Source organism: Amborella trichopoda, chromosome 4, assembly GCF_054954075.1.
Source record: "Amborella trichopoda isolate Santa Cruz 75 chromosome 4, AtrichopodaSantaCruz75HAP2 v2.0, whole genome shotgun sequence".
In the NCBI taxonomy this organism is placed as follows: Eukaryota; Viridiplantae; Streptophyta; class Magnoliopsida; order Amborellales; family Amborellaceae; genus Amborella; species Amborella trichopoda.
In genome coordinates this window covers 53481575-53501056 of record NC_142339.1, presented here as the reverse complement: position 1 = coordinate 53501056, position 19482 = coordinate 53481575, and the positions used below count along the sequence as shown (strand labels likewise).

Sequence of the window (19482 nt, the reverse complement as noted above, 5' to 3'; positions counted from 1 at the left end):
GTTATAGAAAACAAGCCAAAAGCGACGAGACAAAAGTAAAAGTTATATACATGTAAAAAAAAAAAAATTCTTTACTATAGGAAACATGAGTTTCCTTGTTTTTAGTAAGTTTCCCACTAAAATTAGCCAAGTGAATTCAAAATTCGTAAAGACCCCCTAGAGAGTAACTCCCAAAGAAGTAGAGAGTAACTCCCAAAGAAGATCACGAAGAATGGGATTTTTCATTTTTATCAGCAAGAGTTCCTAAAAATGCGATGTTAATTGGGAACAAAATCGAGTATAAAGGCGGAAACCCACGACTATGAACTTATGATCTGGGCCTGGGCCTGGGCCTGGGCCTAAGCCAAAATTAGCTCTTTTGTTTTATTTTTCGAATTATACGAATAAATAAATAATTGGACTTAAACCACATACCCGGCGTCACAACTTTAAAATCTGAGGTGGAATGAAAATGTTATCAAGAATGTACGTGGTTGCGACAAATACACCCCCAGGCCTTTGAATTCGACTGATCTCTGCAACCAGTAAATGAGTAGCCCCAAAATCGTCAAAGAAAAGCATAAGATTTGCGGAAGAAAATATATGCTTATCAAAGGATAAAATAATAACTACCCATATACACATTACTATGTATATTATACACTTTCCAACGTGTCTTTCAAGGTACTCTAATTCATTAGTTTTTTAGGTAAATATGCATCTCAAAAAGAAGGGCTACTATATAATTGGAAAAATTGGCTCAAACATAGTGAAAACAGGAAAACGGGTCAAAATAGGTTAGGAAGGGCTACTATGTAATTCTGGAAAGCAGGGAAGAGTCAAATCGCAACTGCAGGTGCCCATGTAATTTTACAAAAGTGGACTACAAAAACACAAAAAAAGAATAATACGACTACAAAAATTAGGAAGCTTACCTTGTCATAAATTTAAAGGATAATAAAACCCCATACCCCATATGTCCAATAATATAGTTTATTAATATCAAAGGCCCAAATCTCATTGCCGATGTTATAAGTATAGCGAACTTGAGACCCTGCTGCTTTTATTCAACCACATTCTTCACAAACTCCCCTAAAACTATTCAGTCATGTGGGGCCATAATACATATTGTAGAAAGGACAATTTGTTCCATTCACTATTAAACTAAAATGTAGAATGTTTGACAAATGAATAACAAGTACAATAAGACCACTGAATATATATGACTAATTTGAATAAACAGTTCAATTAATATGCCGGCCACAACTTTTTGCCTACTTAGACATTCAAAAAAATCAATTGCTTAAAAATAATCACTCATTTGAATCGAATATGATTGAACGTTTATGATACATAGAGGAAGTTTTAGCTTCTATTTACTAACACTGCCACTATAAGTAGTGCTATTAACGGGTTGTGCCTGCCCAGGCCATACCCCAGCCTAAATCCATGTACCCCGGCCAGAATTGTCGTAACAAGGCTCAAAAAAAAAAAATCTTGCCAGGCCGGTGTTGAGTGTATTTTTAATCATGATACAAGACTAAATGCATCTAGAGAAATATGCAAATCTGCCCAAGGGTGTAATGCAGGTGATAAGTATTGAACAACTGCCAGATCTATATACCTTGATAGACAATGGGTCACTATACAAATCAAATGTATATGATTCTTGGAAAACATTCACGAGACATGCCCCTAGTATGATAGTGGAGTATGATGTGCCTAGGACTCGTCATATGAGGGCCCCACTATGATTTAAAAGTCCTTGCCGCATGTTAACTCATGCACCTTAGCTAACGACCAATGATAACAAAGACTATCAAGTAATCTCAATTCAAGACAAGCTATGGGGCATATATCCCCGAGGCCACAATATGCATCTCTACACAATATTAGAAGAGTTTGGATAAGGTATGATACACCTTCAAACATATCACCGATCAAATATGTGCATCTTGGCTAACAACTGGTCATAAAAGACTATCAAGCTATCTCAATTTGAGACAAACTCTAGGTCATATATCCCCAAGGCCACAATATGTCTTTCCACACAATATTGGAAGAGTTTTGGATACGGCACGATACACCTTTAAACCGGTCGTTAGTCAAATATGTGCATCTTGGCTAACAACTAGTCGTAAAAGACTATCTAGCATCTTAATTCGAGACAAGCTCTGGGTCATATATTCTCGAGGCCACAATATGCCTCTCTACACAATATTTGAAGAGTTTGATTAAGGTATGGTACGTCTTTGAATCCGCCGTCTGCCAAAGAAGGAATGTTTGACAACTAGATGATAAGGAAACATCATCATACGAAATCACATTGAGGTGTGCCCTTGCATATATGTTCAATGAGGCTTCATATGCCTCTAGCCCAATAATCATACAAGTTGGACATCATTTGGCTCATCATCTGTAATTCATCAGTAGTTACAATATGCCTTGATTGACAGCGTCAAACATGATATTCTAAGGATTGGTCCAAAACTCTTGGAAAATCATATTTGAAGCATCATATCCCTCGTCCCAAAGTTCCAAGTCCTTTGGAGATGGTTCAACCCCTCATCAATATTCATTGGTAGCTAGATCATTATATATTGTTTGCCCCACAGATAACTAGGATGACCTCTAATCACCAAATTTGATATTTCTCCTAATCTATAAGTTTTCTCATGGGACTTAGACCGTTGGATTCCTGACTCAATGCCCTATCAGCCAAATAAGTGTCCATCTTATCAATCTTTCATATAAGAGTGGCGAGCTTCGCAACAGTAACCATAAAAATATGCAAAAGTTTGACCGTCGTTGCATGATTTCTCCCAATATATGGAAAATCTTGAGCACAAATTTTGTTAAGTTGTGTGTCATTGTCCTCTCTACAAAATTATCATACTCCCATGGTCTATAATCCCATGTGGTTAGAGCAATTGAGCTCACAATCCTCAGATCTTTTGTCGCAATCTGCAGCAGAAATATATTAACTTCGATGGGCCATATCTCCCTCATCTGTGATCCATTTAAGATGAGGTTTGAACCACTGTATTTTACTTTGATTCCTCTAGCACTCCACGAAATGTCATGGCCAAAGGATTCGTCATCAGAGAGGGGTAGTGACAATTATCGAACATGTTAGTATTGTTCTACAGACTGGTAGACGACGAATAAAGAATAACCAATTTCGTTGATTTTCTCATGGAATATTGCAATAATCTTTGCAGTTACACATTCAAATTCAAACATCAGGTCAATAACGAGATCAAACATGGAGAGGACGAAATTTACACACACCCCTTTTATATTTCCCATTTCGTACGTGATACATAAAGAGAGGAGAGATAAGAGAGTGATCACATACTCATTGCACCGGCAGTCAAAATACAGTTCCCCACTAATGTCATTTTTTATTCTATGTGAAAATCATCAAAGAGAGAAAAAAGTTGTTAATTACTTGACTCACTTGAAGCCTCAGTTCGAGAAGAAGCAGATCCGTGGACAACACCTCTATATATAGTCAGGTATACAGGTCCCTATATACCCCTCGGTATACTCTATTTGTTTGTATACTTTCTTTTAGATATGTGAATATGTAAGCTTCAAGACCCGAATCAAGGGTGTTTGACCCCGTAAAAAGGATTAATGTAAAGGGTAATAGGAATTAGAAGTCCCTGGAACTCCTCACGTACTCGCTATATATGTAAAAACCCTTCTTGTTTCCATAATATGAAACTTAGGGGCGAATTTAGCTCTAGTTGTGTTAGTTGTTTGGTTTATTTCTTTGCTAAGGAGTCAAAATATCATAAATCCCTTTCCTAACACATTTTCGTGCAACCAGCCAGGCCAGGCCGTATATATAAAGACAGGAAAAGGTTTTCAAAAAACTGTGCAAAACAAATTTCGGGCATCCCAAGGACCTTAAGAAGTGGCCCGAACCCAACATGAAAGCCCACGGGCTGGCCCAACCCATTAAAAGCTTTAATTGCAAGAATCCCACGTGTAAATTTATCTTTCCTTTTTTTTTCTATTTTCACCTTTTATTATCTATGACCCTTGTTAGTTTATTTTTCCTATTTTTTACAGCGGTGTACTTCTAAACAAAAAATATTTATGCCATATGACACAACTCTATCCAAAAATCTTTTACCCCTCACTTTACTTATCACAACCTTGTAAAGGACTTTATTGCAGATATACGGGGCAATATCGATCGAAGAATAATCATGAAATGTCCATAGTGAAAATCTACGAGATTGGAAGTAGGATAATTGACCGTAAGAAATCATTATATACAGGGTGTGGTAAGGTTGCAACCTTAAATAATCAAAGTAAGGCGCCCCTCCAAATTTTATCATAAATATAGTTTTTGTGTTAAAACTTCTTAGGATGGTTTGAGAATCTATTTTGATTTCTAATTATAAAACTTTAGACTCTAAAAATTGTTCAAAACAAGTAGATCTATAAACACATGAAAATCTTCAAAATGGATGGTCCAAATAATGTGTTGCAAGATACAATATTTTTGGGACTCAAAATTTGTTTTTACTTTCATATTCATACATCCTGATGTTGAGATGATCAATTAGAGTTTCCAACATCAAAACAACATTTTATGATGGATTTTTGAGGTGCACCTTAATTCTACATTTTAAGGTTGCAACTTTATATAAACTTTTTCCTAATATAAAAGACATCACTATATACAAATGAAAAGACTTTGTGCCCTGATGAATAAGTATAATGTTCCATCCCTTAAAAACCACTTTTGAAGTGCATGAGAGACCCTAAACGATCCATATCACTATCCTATACTCTGAAACAAACACCTCCAAAAACGTTGATATGAAGCTCCGAAAACTCAAATTTATTGCCACTGACAAACTCAAATCTAGGACATCCATTTGAATGGACAGTGGATCTAAGGGATTTGGAGCTCCAAATCAAATCTTGTTTGGAGAAGCCCCTCCAAAAACAAGCTCCTCAAAAAAATACATGGCTTAGGTTCCAAAAGTGCTCCAAATCGATTGCCAATCCAAAAATAAGGATCTAGGCCATCATTTGAATTGCCAAGCGACCTAAGGGATTCGGAGCTCCAATTCAACGCTTCTTTGGAGAAGCCACATTGAAAGCAATCTCCTTTGGAGAAAATGATAAAGGCTTAGAGCTCCGAACTATTGCCACCCGAAAATCAAGTCTGGGTCCTCCATTTGAATGGGCAATGGATTTACGAGATTTGCAGCATTTTGGAGCGCCAATTCAAAAGCTGCGTAGATAATCCACTCCAAAACGAATCTTCAAATGAGAAGAAAAAAAAAGGATTGGAGCTTTAAAAATGCTACAAATATTGCTACCCGAAAATACAATCCAAGCCATCCATTTGGAATAGAACGTGGATCTAAGGGGTTTGGAAATTTACTTGGAGCTCCAAATTAAATCATATTTGGGGGATTATGATTTGGAGGTGATTCTGGGTCCCTCACTCGCAAAAGTGGTTATTGAGATGGGGGAACATTATTGTCTAGTATTCATGAGGATATAGAAAGTTTATTTTAAATGAAAGGAAGTCTCACAGCAGTAGAAGGTGAAAGGCAACAGTGAATTGCAGCACCGGCATGTACAGCATCAACAGAACTCGTAACAAAAGGAAGCCTAGAAATATCAGCCCTCACCAACACAAGGTTCCTGGGAAAGAGAAAAACAAGTATGCTTTAACTATTTTTGCAAAGAATGTTTACCACAAAGACACTACAAGCAAAAAGGAATGGACGCTTCATTTATTCAGGATAAGATTCCATCCATGGAAAGTATGCTACACTTCAAGTAGGTTATGGGAAACATATTGGGTCATCTCCATCCAATAAAATGATGGATGTCGACACGGAGAGAGCAAGACAATAAAAAGACAAAGACATGATCCTGATAGTTGTCCCACAGTTTCTTCATTACCATTCACATTCTGATTTTCCCACCTGACCCATTTAAGGAAATTAACTTTCCATAAATAAATTAGAAAGCAAACCGTGAAAGAAACACATGCAACTTCTAATGCATTGTGACACATCCAATTCAGTTTATGAAGCAAAAGTAATTACCTTGTGGTAATGCTCTCCTGCTTCACAAAACCATAGCATTCTTTCAACATATTTTCTGCGAAGTCTAGAGCAACCGCCACAGAGTACATGCCATTCTTTGCGAATCTTCTTGAAAACACACAACTGGCGTCCACAACTGGCGTCCACAATAATACCACCTAAAGTGGGCTGAAGGTATTTCGTTACCGTTTCGAACTACATCCATATCAGAAACAGGACGTTAGGACTTGAACATGTAAAAACCATGTTAACCAATATCATTTTTGCTTCAAAATGAAACTGAAGCCAGCAATAACACTCTGCATTTTCAAACTTTTATACAAGAAACATAAGAAACACCAAATAACAATGCTGAGAGCATGCAGCACTGAACAATTTATACCTCAACCATATCCACAATACTTTTTGTTTTTTTATTTTTGGCTAGTTTAGTTGGAACTTACAGACCTTTATTGAACAGTGTGGTTACACACACGCACGTGCTCGTGCGTGCCCTCGCGCGCACACACACGCACACATGTACGCACGTACGTGCACACACACACACATATATATATAGAAAAAGTCTTCCCAACGCCTATAAGCAAAAATGAACAGTGATTTCGCCTACTCTCATCACCGTCCAAAGCAGCGTTTTAAAAAACGCCGAGTCGAACCGGACTCGCCCGGTTCGACTCGGAAATAGTAAAAAAGGAACCGGATCGCCCGAAAATCGGAAATCGTCCGGTTCTAGAGAGAACCGGACGATTCTGTACAGTGAATCGCCGATTCACTGTACGGAATCGGCGAGTCCGAACAGTGAATCGGCGATTCCGTACGGAATTTTTTTTTTTTTTTTTTTTTTTTTTTGGTAATCCATGATAGATTTTTTTTGTAATCCATGATCGAATTTTTTGGTTTTTTGTAACCCATAATAGAATTTTTTGTAATCCATGATTGAAATGTTTGTTTTCTTTTCTTGTAATCCATGATCGATTTTTTTGTTTTTTTTTTTTTTTTTGTAACCCATGATAGAATTTTTTGTAATCCATGATCGAATGTTTTGTAATATATGATCGAAATGTTTGTTTTTTTTTTGTAATCCATGATTGAAATGTTTGTTTGTTTTTTTTTAATCCATGATTGAATTTTTTGTTTTTTGCTTTTTTTGTAACCCATGATAGAGTTTTTTGTAATCCATGATTGAATTTTTTGTAATCCATGATCGAACTATTTTTTTCTTTTTTTGTAATCCACGATTGAATTTTTTGTTTTTTTTGTTTGTTTTTTTTTGTAATCCATGATCGAATTTTATGTAATCCATGATCGAATTTTATGTAATCCATGATTGAATTTTTTGGAAATTTGTGATTTTTTTTGTTTAATCCATGATCGAATTTTTTTTTGTAATCCATGATAGAATTTTTTGAAAATTTGTGATTTTTTTTTTAATCCATGATAGATTTTTTTGAAAATTTGTTTTTTTTTTTTTTTAATCCATATTATTCAAAGAGAAAACGAGAGAGATGATGATTCCGAGGCCACCCTATCCCAACCATATTATTCACATATCGAGTCCCAACAGCAACAGTGTAGGGATGAGCACGAAATACTGTAAATTAAATGCTGAACGGCGGTTCATGCAGGGAAAGAACATATCAATATTTGCATATTCATTCAAAAACATGAAAATTCTTAATAGAGTACCCTCATTTTTTATTGAATTCCTAAAAACCAATATTTATAATGAATTTTAATAATTTTTTCGGATTTTTTTGAAGCTTTATTCTGACCGATTCACCCGATTCCGATCCGGATCGCCGATTCGCCGATCCGGATCGCCGATTCGCCGATCCGGATCGGTTTTTGAAAAGCCCGATCCGGGTCACCGATCCGGTTTTTAAACCATTGGTCCAAAGTTTATCGCACAGCCATGATTGCCCGGTAGTGTTTTATTTTTTTATTTTTTTTTTCTCTAAATCGGAATGACCTGAAATTTGGAGCGTTTGTACATATTAGTGAGATCTTAGTGAGGCGCACCTAATAAAAATATAAAAAAAATAATTTGCCAAAAACAAATTGACCAAAATACATCCGAAATATTTCGGGGGTATTTTGGTTAAATTTTTCATGTAAAATATTTTTCTGATATTTTTCGTAGATTCGCTATTTTTGATGAACACACGCTCCAAATTTCAATACATTCCGAATTGTAAAAAAACAATTAAAAATAAAACACTACCAGACAATAGTGACTGTACGATGAACTTTGAACGGTGATGAGGGTAGGCGAAATCACAGTTCATTTTTGCCTCTAGGTGTTTTGTAGTATCTTTCATATATATATATATATATATATATATATATATATATATATATATATATATATATATATTGAGGTCAGCTCCTGAATCGATAAGGGCTGATGTTTCAAAACTATAATTTTTGGCAACAATGATTTTGACTTGGACAAACCATTTTTGTACAACTATTTTATTTATCAAATTAACCGAAGGATTTGGTATTGTTGGTACTTCTGAGGAATCAATAGTTTCTATTGGATCAATAGTTCCCTAAGCGGCTCTCCTGGCCTTGGCGGTACTTTTCGCATCGGCGTTCACTTGTCTCTTGTCTTAACTCTCGGACCAACTTTCTTGGTGGTCAATCTCACTTAATTTCTTATGGTAGAATGTATCTTTATCTTTAACTTATAAAATAGAAAGAACAGTTTTACAAATTCTACAGGTGTAACTGTTTGCACAGTTCCACTGTGGAATAGTTCTACTGTTGTAATTTGTCAGACAGTGTATCACTGTATGGCTCTGATACCACTTTGCGCCAGGATCTACAGCACTGTCTTTTTTATTTGTTTTGACTAAGTTTTATTTATTGGATTTTATGTTTCAGGTGTTGAAGTTTATTTGGAAGCGATTTTCAGGTCTTATAACAAGTATGTGAACAGTAAGCTGTTGTAAGTTACTATTGATTGCAATATTTTATAATAATTTAAACATAATAATAGAATTCCTATAAACGGAACTATTGATATATCAAGTACTATCCACTGTGCGTAACTAGTGTTACCTATCTTAATATTGAATAAAATTTTAAACTGCATAACGAGTAAGCATGAAATTTTACAGAAAATCACACTAGCATCTTATTTATATTCACATGTGCTTACAACAGGGAAATATTACAGAGGAAAGAAAGATATGAAATATTACAGAGGAAAGAAAGATATGAAAGTAAAACAAGATATTGCCTGGAAATATTATAGAGGAAAGATGAAAACAGGAGATGAAAAACAGGAAATAAAACTGAGAGTTGACAAAGAGATGACCGGAAGGATAAACAAAAAGATGAAGAACTTACTGAGCACACATACAGTAACTGGAAAACAGTTTCCAGTGATGAGGGCAGTATGATGGTAAATTTGTGAGATTACAATCACACATAACTACAGAGTGAGGTAAAGAGAGAACCTGTTTTGAGCTATGAGGGCGAAGGATAGCTTCAAAGATTGCTGTGATGATGATGAGTATGAATTCAGATCTGGGTGCAGAGGTTCAAGTCTGGGTACAGAGGTTCAAGTCTGGGTACAGAGGTTTGGATCTGAGATCGGAGGTCTGAGGTATGAGTTCTGAGATCTTAGGTTCAAGGTAATTAGCAAAGATAGACTGCAGAGGTTTCGGGTAGAGGCTCAGTGGTTTTCAGGTAAGGACTCAGAGGTAGAGGCTCAGAGGTTTTCAGGTAAGGGCTCAGAGGTAGAGGCTCAGAGGTTTTCAGGTAAAGGCTCAGAGGTAGAGGCTCAGAGGTTTCCGGTAAAGGCTGCAGAGGCTTAGGAATGTTAGGATAGGAGAAGATGAGAGAAGAGGCCCTACTTCAGACGAGGGAGGAGCCTTCCTTTTATAGGAGTTGAGGCCTTCGAAAGGTATCTCCATTATGGGCCAGCTGGCACGCATTAAGAAGAGAGGACAAGAGAGAGAGGTGGCAGATGTGGACAAGAGAGAGCGTCGGCACATATGGACAAGAGAGAGAGGTGGCAGATGTGGACAAGAGAGAGTGTCGGCACATATGGACAAGAGAGCGTCAGCACGTCTGGACAAAAGAGAGGGGCCTAGGTGTCGGCAAATGCGACAAAAGGGAGTGTCGGTGGAATACGACAAGAGAGAGAGAGATGCTAGTGGACAAAACATACGAGCATAGGGGGATGCTCTTTGTACAAAAAGTTAAAAATAAAAAGTAAAGCATCTAGGCTCTTTTGGCCTTATTACAATGAGTGCAGTGTTTGCTGTCTGTGATGGAAGCTTGCTATTGTCGTTATCATTATTGCTCCTGGATGGTGATGGATGATCAGTTCATGGTCTCTGGCTGAATTCGTCTGGATCATCTTCTTCCGGATCCGTTTCGTCTGGATCTGTTTCTTCTGGATCCTTCTGGCTGAGTTGGAGGTATCTATTGATGTGTAGTGGAGAAGACTGGACTGTTTCTTCGGAAGAGGTGGGTTTTCTTCCTGCTTCAGCAAAGATCTCTTTCATCTGTTTTTCCAGTTCTTCCTTGGAAGCATGTGGGTTGGTTTGAAGCATATTTCTCAGGTAGGTAGGAAAATCAAAAGAAGTGTTTGGAGTATTTGGGTTTTCCTGGTATATAGGTGCTTTGGGGGGTATTCTTTTTGGAGTGGCTTTGGTGAGATCCATTTGGAAGATATCTCACCATTTTACAGAGATGGTTTTTCCCAAACGAGGGATGTATGTATAATCGTTGGCAGTATTGGGTGAGATGGTATAATCCCATTTCATAATCCAAGGGATTTGGTATAAAGCCATAAAGTAAAGGTGAGTATCAACTGTATTATTGATATTATTGTATTGTATAAATTGCTCCTGCAGCTCCTTAAAAGCAGGAGGTAAAATCATAGCAGTTGATCCCCACACGAAATACCAGTTTTGAAACCAAGTGGGGAACCTTTCAAAAATTGGTAGCCAGAACTGTAAATACCAGCTATGAGTATTGTTAGGGTTTAGATAATAGAAAAATTTGTGCCAAGCTTCTATATACTCAGCATATTTGAAATATTTATAAGAAAATTCAGGATTTTGTAATTTCTTCCCTTGTGCGGGATTAGAACCCCACTCAGTATAAGGAAGAAGCTTTTTTATCTGTACCTTTGAATAGGCTATGATTCGGGTATTTTGTTGAAAGTAGTGGACAACAGAGATGGACCCTGTTTCCATTAGAATGGCTTCATAATACTCTCTGGTCTTAACCCCATTGATAGGATTAAGATGATTTAATAGGTATAATGGTGCAAGCTTGCTTGGATCCATGTGAACCTGATGTTCATCAATGGTAATATCCATTAGAAAGGCTCTTTCGATATATTCTGATCTTGGAATATTGGTAGGAAGAGTGGACTTGGATTGAGCAGGTGAAAATGTAGGAGTTGAAGTTCGAGCTTCTGGGTATGTAATTTGATGAACTGGGGATTGAGATGGTGAACGAATATTCAGGGGTGAAGGTTCCCCTTCATATGGAACTAAAGAGTGCATGGGTTGTTTTCCCCGGCGAGTATTGCCTCGGGAGCCCATATTTAAGGATGAAAGATCCTTATCAGAAAGATTATCTTGGAATAATTGAAGTGCAAGTGAAAGTGGTGAAGTGCAAGTGAAAGTGGTGATTCGTCGTTGGCGTCAGTGTTGCCCCCCCTGCAAAAATTCACGGGTCAGAAAATCGGGTAAAGAATTAGAAGACCCGGGAAGATGTTCAATTGAGAAATCAAAGGCAGAGAGAATAGCCTGCCATCGGGCAAATATTTGTTTAGAAATCAAATTTTTAACATCTTTTTGCAGAATATCTTTGGCTGCTTTGCAATCAGTTCGTATAAAAAAATGTTGGTTTAAAATATCACTTTGAACCTTTGTGACACAATGAACAATAGCGAGTAATTCTTTTTTTGACCATTGAGTAATTCAATTGGGTTGAATTCCAAGCCTTTGATGTATAACGTAACAATTGTTTTTTGGAATCTATTTGTTGTTTTAAGATGCCACCAAGTCCTTTATCAGAGGCATCACATTCAATGATTTTAAAAGCAGTAGGATGTGGAAGAGAAAGGCATTCAAGGGTTTTGACCTTACTCTTTATTACCTTTATTGCTTGAGTATGGATGTCAGACCAAGGAGGAGGATTCTTCTTGAATCTATCATATAATGGTTTAGAATCCAAAGCAAGGTTAGGATAGAAATCACTTACATAATTGAGGCATCCTAAAAACCTTTGTAGTTCAGTTTTATCAAGAATTTTATCGGGAAATTTATCAGCAAAAGCTATGGATCTATCTATTGGGATAATAGTATCATGGTGTATCATATGTCCTAAAAATCGGATATTGGTTTTGAAAAGTGTAATCTTCTTGGCAGAAACAACTAAGCCTGCTTGGCTTACAGCATGGATAAATGTATTTATATGTTTAATGTGTTGATCGACAGATTCAGAGAATATTAAGACATCATCAATATAGACTATCATGAAATGATAATAAGAGTTGAATACATCGTTCATGATTTTTTTGGAATTCTGATGGTGCATTTTTTAAACCGAAAGGCATTACATTCCATTCGTATTGTCCAAAGGGAACGTTGAATGCGGTCTTGTATTTATCTTGCTCTTGGATCTGGATTTGCCAGTATCCTGATTTCATATCAAATTTTGAAAATATACATGCTTGAGCAACTCTGTCCATTAAATCTTTTTTATTTGGAATTGGGTATCTTATCCATTTTAACACTTTATTTAATGGCTTATAATTTATAACCAGTCGAGGAACCCCTCGTTCTTTTTCAGCATTTTTATTGACATAAAAAGCTGCACAACTCCAAGGTGAAGAACTTGGTCGTATGAGCTTTCTCTGTAGGAGTTCTGCTATTTCTTTTCTACACATTTCCAACAAAACAGTATTCATCTGTATTGGCCTAGCTTTAGTAGGGATTTGGTTTTCATTGAAGTTTGATTCATATGGTAGGCTGATACTATGTTTTTTCCTATCCCAAAAAGCATTGGGATGTTCGCTACATATTGATGTTTCTATTTGTTTTTGTATTGATAGAATTTTTTGTTGTATTGAAGGCATTTGTATTTGGTCTTCAATGATTTTATATTTAACTTCTTGTTTAAGAGTACAAAGAAATTTTTCTTTGTCTTGTAATTGGCTTTTGACATTATTTAATTCTTTTAATTTAGGTTTATGTATGAAATTGAAATGTATTGGAATATTTTGAATTGTTGATGAAATTCCTTTTTCATCAATGGTTATAGGATAAAGCAATGTTAGGAATGGGACTCCTAAAATTACTGATTGGCTTAATCCTTTAACCATAATAAATGGTGTATCAATACATTGGTGATTATTACATACAGAAGCATTAGATAATTTATATTTAATAAATAATCTACTGCCATCGGCCGTATTTAATATCTGAGTAGTTTTATCGAAATATTTTGAAGGTACAAGTCCTTCATTTATGCAATTGAGGTCAGCTCCTGAATCGATAAGGGCTGATGTTTCAAAACTATAATTTTTGGCAACAATGATTTTGACTTGGACAAACCATTTTTGTACAACTATTTTATTTATCAAATTAACCGAAGGATTTGGTATTGTTGGTACTTCTGAGGAATCAATAGTTTCTATTGGATCAATAGTTTCTATTGGGTTATCTGTTATCAGGTCATTGAATTCTATTTCATCGGTCTCAGAATCTTGTTGAGACATTTGTTGTAATTCTAATATTTGAATTCTTCCTTTCAATTGTACGATTTCAGTTTTTATTTCTTTAATCTCTTTTTTGAGATCAGAGATCGTAGGTTCTTTTTGAGAAGTGTGTTGATCATTTACTCTTTTGATTATAGCAGAGAAATTATATTCATCTGGATTTTTGATAATAGATGATTTTGATTTATTTTTGGTAATATTAATAAATTGAGTAATGATAGCTCTTTTTTTATCAGGATCAGTTATTTTATCTATAATATCTAGTATAAAATTATCTTCCTGAGTGAGTGTATGAACATTATGCTGAGGTAACGGACAACTACAGTCTTCTGATGATTCTGTAGTAGTTTCAGTATAAGAACTATCGGATCCTATAAGATCAAGATCATTACTATCTATTTCTTCAGTATAAGAATCACTAGAAGCAGAAGAGGAAGAATCATATGATATTATACTTTTTAATTTTGATTTGGTTGTATCATCTAGATTCAATGAGTCTATTTTCTTTTTTAATTTACATTGGTGTTTATAATGTCCTATTTTACCACACTTATAGCATACTGGGAGTTTTTTCCTTTTCTTTGTATTTGGGGAAAATTTATTGATTAATTTTCTCTTTGACTTTTTATAATATTCTTTATCCTTATTCTTCTTTTTGGCTTTAATATATTTTTCTTTTTTGTATTTTTTCTTCTTCTTTTTTACGTAGTCAGGCATATTTTTTCTGTCTAGGTAATAGCCAAATTGCTCACAGAAATCTCCAAGTTCTTTTTTCTTTGTGAGCTTTTGCTTATCTATTTGTCTTTTTAATTTCATGTCAGTGCATAGGGCTAAGCCTTCTACACATATTTCTGCGGAGAGTTCTCCAAGTGTATACGATGAATATACTATTATTCCATTATGTTTTTTGCGAAGTCTTTCCTTGACTTTTTCTGCAAAGAGATATGGAAGACCAGCTATGAATTTTTCCTTTCAATGGTCTAGCTGGCAATCTTCACGTATTAATAGTCTTGAAAAGAATACATCTTTATACCATTTATAATGAGAAAGAGTAGGACAGCGTAAATTACATAGCAAGTCTTCTGATCTTGCTGCTAGTAATGAAGTACTGCCTACAAAATGTAAAGTGATTGTGTATATTAAGGTATTGACAGCATCGCTTTCTGTATAGATAACTTCTTGATTTTGTTTATTCCTTCCTGTCCATTGTCTAGTATTGTTTAAAATTCTTTGTTTGGTATCATCGTCCACATAAAAATCCCACCATCCTCTTAACCATCCTGTAAATCCATTTACTATTGCTTTGGCAACTTCTTGATCATGGTTGCCTGCCATTTTATTTGCAGAGGCATACATGGTCATATGTCTCATGACATCTAATATTTTAATTCTGATAGACCATCTATTTGCCAATTAACTATTGATCTTCCAGAATAAGATACTGCCTGTTGTATTGAATCTTCTTCCATTTGAATATCAACAGGAGTAGGTCTCTTATGATATGGTAAGGTTGTTATGGGTTTCCAATATTTCCCATAAGCTATTTTATTGATGGTATCCATTAGAGGTGTAGTATCTATAAAAGCTTTTTCCTGATTTTGGATTGTATTCTCTATTATGGGTTCTTCCTCTGTGAGTATCATGGTTTCATGCTCAGGTATGACAGCTTTGCCTTTGTCAGATGACTCAGGTATTTGAGAAGTAATGGTCGGTGGAGGAATATTGATTTGAGGTGAAGGTACTCCTTTAAGATCTAGTTGGGATAATTTGGAGATTAATTGATCCATAAGGGATTTATTATTTTCTCCAATGTGGAATTTATTTTCTCCAATGTGGTTTGAATAATACTGATTTAGGAATGGGAGATATAGTAGGTGTTTCCTTGGATACTATTCTCTCTATTCTTTCAGTTTGCTTTCCAAGCGATTGTAGATATAGGTTGGTATAATTATTCTGTTCTACAATATGAGGTATGTATTCTTGTTTTTTATTTATCTCCTTGGGTATGGCTTTATATGGTGTAGCCACTATATCATAAAAGGATGAGGAATGTACAGGCTCATTCTTTTTTGGAATGCCTGCTTTAAGTATAATACTTTTTTCAGGTGGATGTGTACTAGCTGTTGTAGTACCATCAGTACTTATATATGTCTTTTCTTCTATTGTTTGAATTTTTTTCTCAAATGAAGGAATAGTAATGTTTCTTTTCAAACATAGATCTCTTAGCCAGTGAAAAAATCCTATATTTAGTCTTTCTTTATGTAAAAATTTATTATATTTTTTATGTAGTAATTCCAAAAGTCTAGGTGGCTGAAATCTCTTTAAATACCATTCTCGGATATCTTTATTTTCTTCTGATAAATAGTCTTTTTTAATAAAGGCTTTATTTAATTTCCTTTGTTTCCGTTCTAGCTTGGCTGCTAGATAGGATGCTATATATTCATCTGAATAATGAGTATTATCAGTGTCTTCTTCAAGTTGTAATGTACAAACTTGGAAGTCTTGTAATTCTTCTATACTGGGTTCAGTATTAGAAGTTGTAGGATGAGATGATGTATATGTTGGAATTACAATATTATCTCTGGTTCTATGTGTTCCTTGAAATTGTATATCTGAATTGGATGAAGAAGGATGACTATGACTAGGAGGAGGTGGTAATATAATAACATTTGGGTTATGAGAAGTTGATTTCCTACTTGGTATGTTTTGTTTATTATTTCTCTTCCTATTGATGTTAATATCATCTTGGACTTGTAAATTTGTATTTTGAAATTGTATTTCGACATTTCCATCAGTATGTTCTATTATATGATTGGGAATATGATGTTGAGGAATTTCTCGTGGTTGATTGACATTTTGTAATGCCCATGATTGAGGTAGAATTATATCTGACCATTTTATGGTTTTTGGAACTATCATATTAGATTTTTCAATATTTGTCTGGAACAAAATTGTTTGATCCTTTTGATCAAGTTTTAAGGTATTGGGACTTAGTGTATTCATGACTTTATAGTATATTCTATAGATTATAGCAAGATTTTGTGAACCATGGACCATATTGAATCCATGTGTTTTGAGATTTATTGTCAGTATATCTAAAATATTTGGATTGTTTAAAGAAACAGAAAAATTGGGAAAACAGTTAAAATAAATTGGACCGCTACAGAGGCTGGATTCAACCATGCCTAGTAGAGAGTCAGTGAATATATTGTGTCTTGTATCTATTAGGCATACAAGCACAGAAGTGTTCAACCCTGGTCGGGTCAAAGGTTTTACGGCTATTTGAATGAGGCCAATGTGTAAATATTTGTAATTATTTTCTCTATGTTTTTCTATGACTTTTTTCGAGAGTAGGTGAAAGTCTTCTTGATTTTGCGTGACTGATAGACTTTCTTCTACAGTCTTGATGGCATAACCCATCTTAAGTTTAAATGATCCTTTATTATAAACATCATGAATTGGTACCTTTGGAATATTCCAGTTTTGAATATTTTCTTCAATATCATTTATTATAATTTGTTCTTTATTCTTAACTCTAAGTTTTGAAGATGAAGGTACAGTTTTACCAGTAAGATTTCTTATGAGATTTGACATCCGTAGGTTGCGCAAAGTGGTATCAGAGCCATACAGTGATACACTGTCTGACAAATTACAACAGTAGAACTATTCCACAGTGGAACTGTGCAAACAGTTACACCTGTAGAATTTGTAAAACTGTTCTTTCTATTTTATAAGTTAAAGATAAAGATACATTCTACCATAAGAAATTAAATGGGATTGACCACCAAGAAAGTTGGTCCGAGAGTTAAGACAAGAGACAAGTGAATGCCGATGCGAAAAGTACCGCCAAGGCCAGGAGAGCCGCTTAGGGAAAAAAGCTAAGGCCACTGAATGTCCAATTTTAAACCAACATTTTCTTATACGAACAGATTGCAAAACAGCCAAAGATATTCTGCAAAAAGATGTTAAAAATTTGATTTCTAAACAAATATTTGCCCGATGGTAGGCTATTCTCTCTGCCTTTGATTTCTCAATTGAACATCTTCCCGGGTCTTCTAATTCTTTACCCGATTTTCTGACCCGTGAATTTTTGCAGGGGGGGCAACACTGACGCCAACGACGAATCACCACTTTCACTTGCACTTCAATTATTCCAAGATAATCTTTCTGATAAGGATCTTTCATCCTTAAATATGGGCTCCCGAGGCAATACTCCCCGGGGAAAACAACCCATGCACTCTTTAGTTCCATATGAAGGGGAACCTTCACGCCTGAATATTCGTTCACCATCTCAATCCCCAGTTCATCAAATTATATCGAAAGAGCCTTTCTAATGGATATTACCATTGATGAACATCAGGTTCACATGGATCCAAGCAAGCTTGCACCATTATACCTATTAAATCATCTTAATCTTATCAATGGGGTTAAGACCAGAGAGTATTATGAAGTCATTCTAATGGAAACAAGGTCCATCTCTGTTGTCCACTACTTTCAACAAAATACCCGAATCATAGCCTATTCAAAGGTACAGATAAAAAAGCTTCTTCCTTATACTGAGTGGGGTTCTAATCCCGCACAAGGGAAGAAATTACAAAATCTTGAATTTTCTTATAAATATTTCAAATATGCTGAGTATATAGAAGCTTGGCATAAATTTTTCTATTATCAAAACCCTAACAATACTCATAGCTGGTATTTACAGTTCCGGCTACCAATTTTTGAAAGGTTCCCCACTTGGTTTCAAAACTGGTATTTCGTGTGGGGATCAACTGCTATGATTTTACCTCCTGCTTTTAAGGAGCTGCAGGAGCAATTTATACAATACAATAATATCAATAATACAGTTGACACTCACCTTTACTTTATGGCTTTATACCAAATCCCTTGGATTATGAAATGGGATTATATCATCTCACCCAATACTTCCAACGATTATACATACATCCCTCGTTTGGGAAAAACCATCTCTGTAAAATGGTGGGATATCTTCCAAATGGATCTCACCAAAGCCACTCCAAAAAGAATACCGCCCAAAGCACCTATATACCAGGAAAACCCAAATACTCCAAACACTTCTTTTGATTTTCCTACCTACCTGAGAAATATGCTTCAAACCAACCCACATGCTTCCAAGGAAGAACTGGAAAAACAGATGAAAGAGATCTTTGCTGAAGCAGGAAGAAAACCCACCTCTTCCGAAGAAACAGTCCAGTCTTCTCCACTACACATCAATAGATACCTCCAACTCAGCCAGAAGGATCCAGAAGAAACAGATCCAGACGAAACGGATCCGGAAGAAGATGATCCAGACGAATTCAGCCAGAGACCATGAACTGATCATCCATCACCATCCAGGAGCAATAATGATAACGACAATAGCAAGCTTCCATCACAGACAGCAAACACTGCACTCATTGTAATAAGGCCAAAAGAGCCTAGATGCTTTACTTTTTATTTTTAACTTTTTGTACAAAGAGCATCCCCCTATGCTCGTATGTTTTGTCCACTGGCATCTCTCTCTCTCTTGTCGTATTCCACCGACACTCCCTTTTGTCGCATTTGCCGACACCTAGGCCCCTCTCTTTTGTCCAGACGTGCCGACGCTCTCTTGTCCATATGTGCCGACACTCTCTCTTGTCCACATCTGCCACCTCTCTC

General features: G+C 35.7%; 1 protein-coding gene across 9 annotated transcripts in view; it reads right to left on the bottom strand.

Moving 5' to 3' along the window:
• The window catches only part of LOC18422450 (putative methyltransferase At1g78140, chloroplastic), a 30331-nt gene that overhangs the window by 381 nt on the left and 10468 nt on the right, over window positions 1–19482 (bottom strand). For 4 of the 9 annotated variants that reach the window (XR_016054805.1, XR_016054803.1, XR_016054802.1 and 1 more), the window contains 3 exons: window positions 6069–6263; window positions 5547–5658; window positions 415–515 (listed from right to left, as the gene is read on the bottom strand). Coding sequence is in view for 4 of the 9 variants with exons in the window: in XM_088865660.1 (XP_088721786.1) it covers window positions 428–523; window positions 5548–5658; window positions 6069–6157 (296 nt within the window). In the remaining 5 variants the exon portion in view is untranslated. Of the gene's footprint in view, window positions 1–414; window positions 524–5546; window positions 5659–5722; window positions 5946–6068; window positions 6264–19482 lie in introns of those variants that run through there. The other 5 variants (XM_088865658.1, XM_088865657.1, XM_088865660.1 and 2 more) reach the window with 4 other exon arrangements.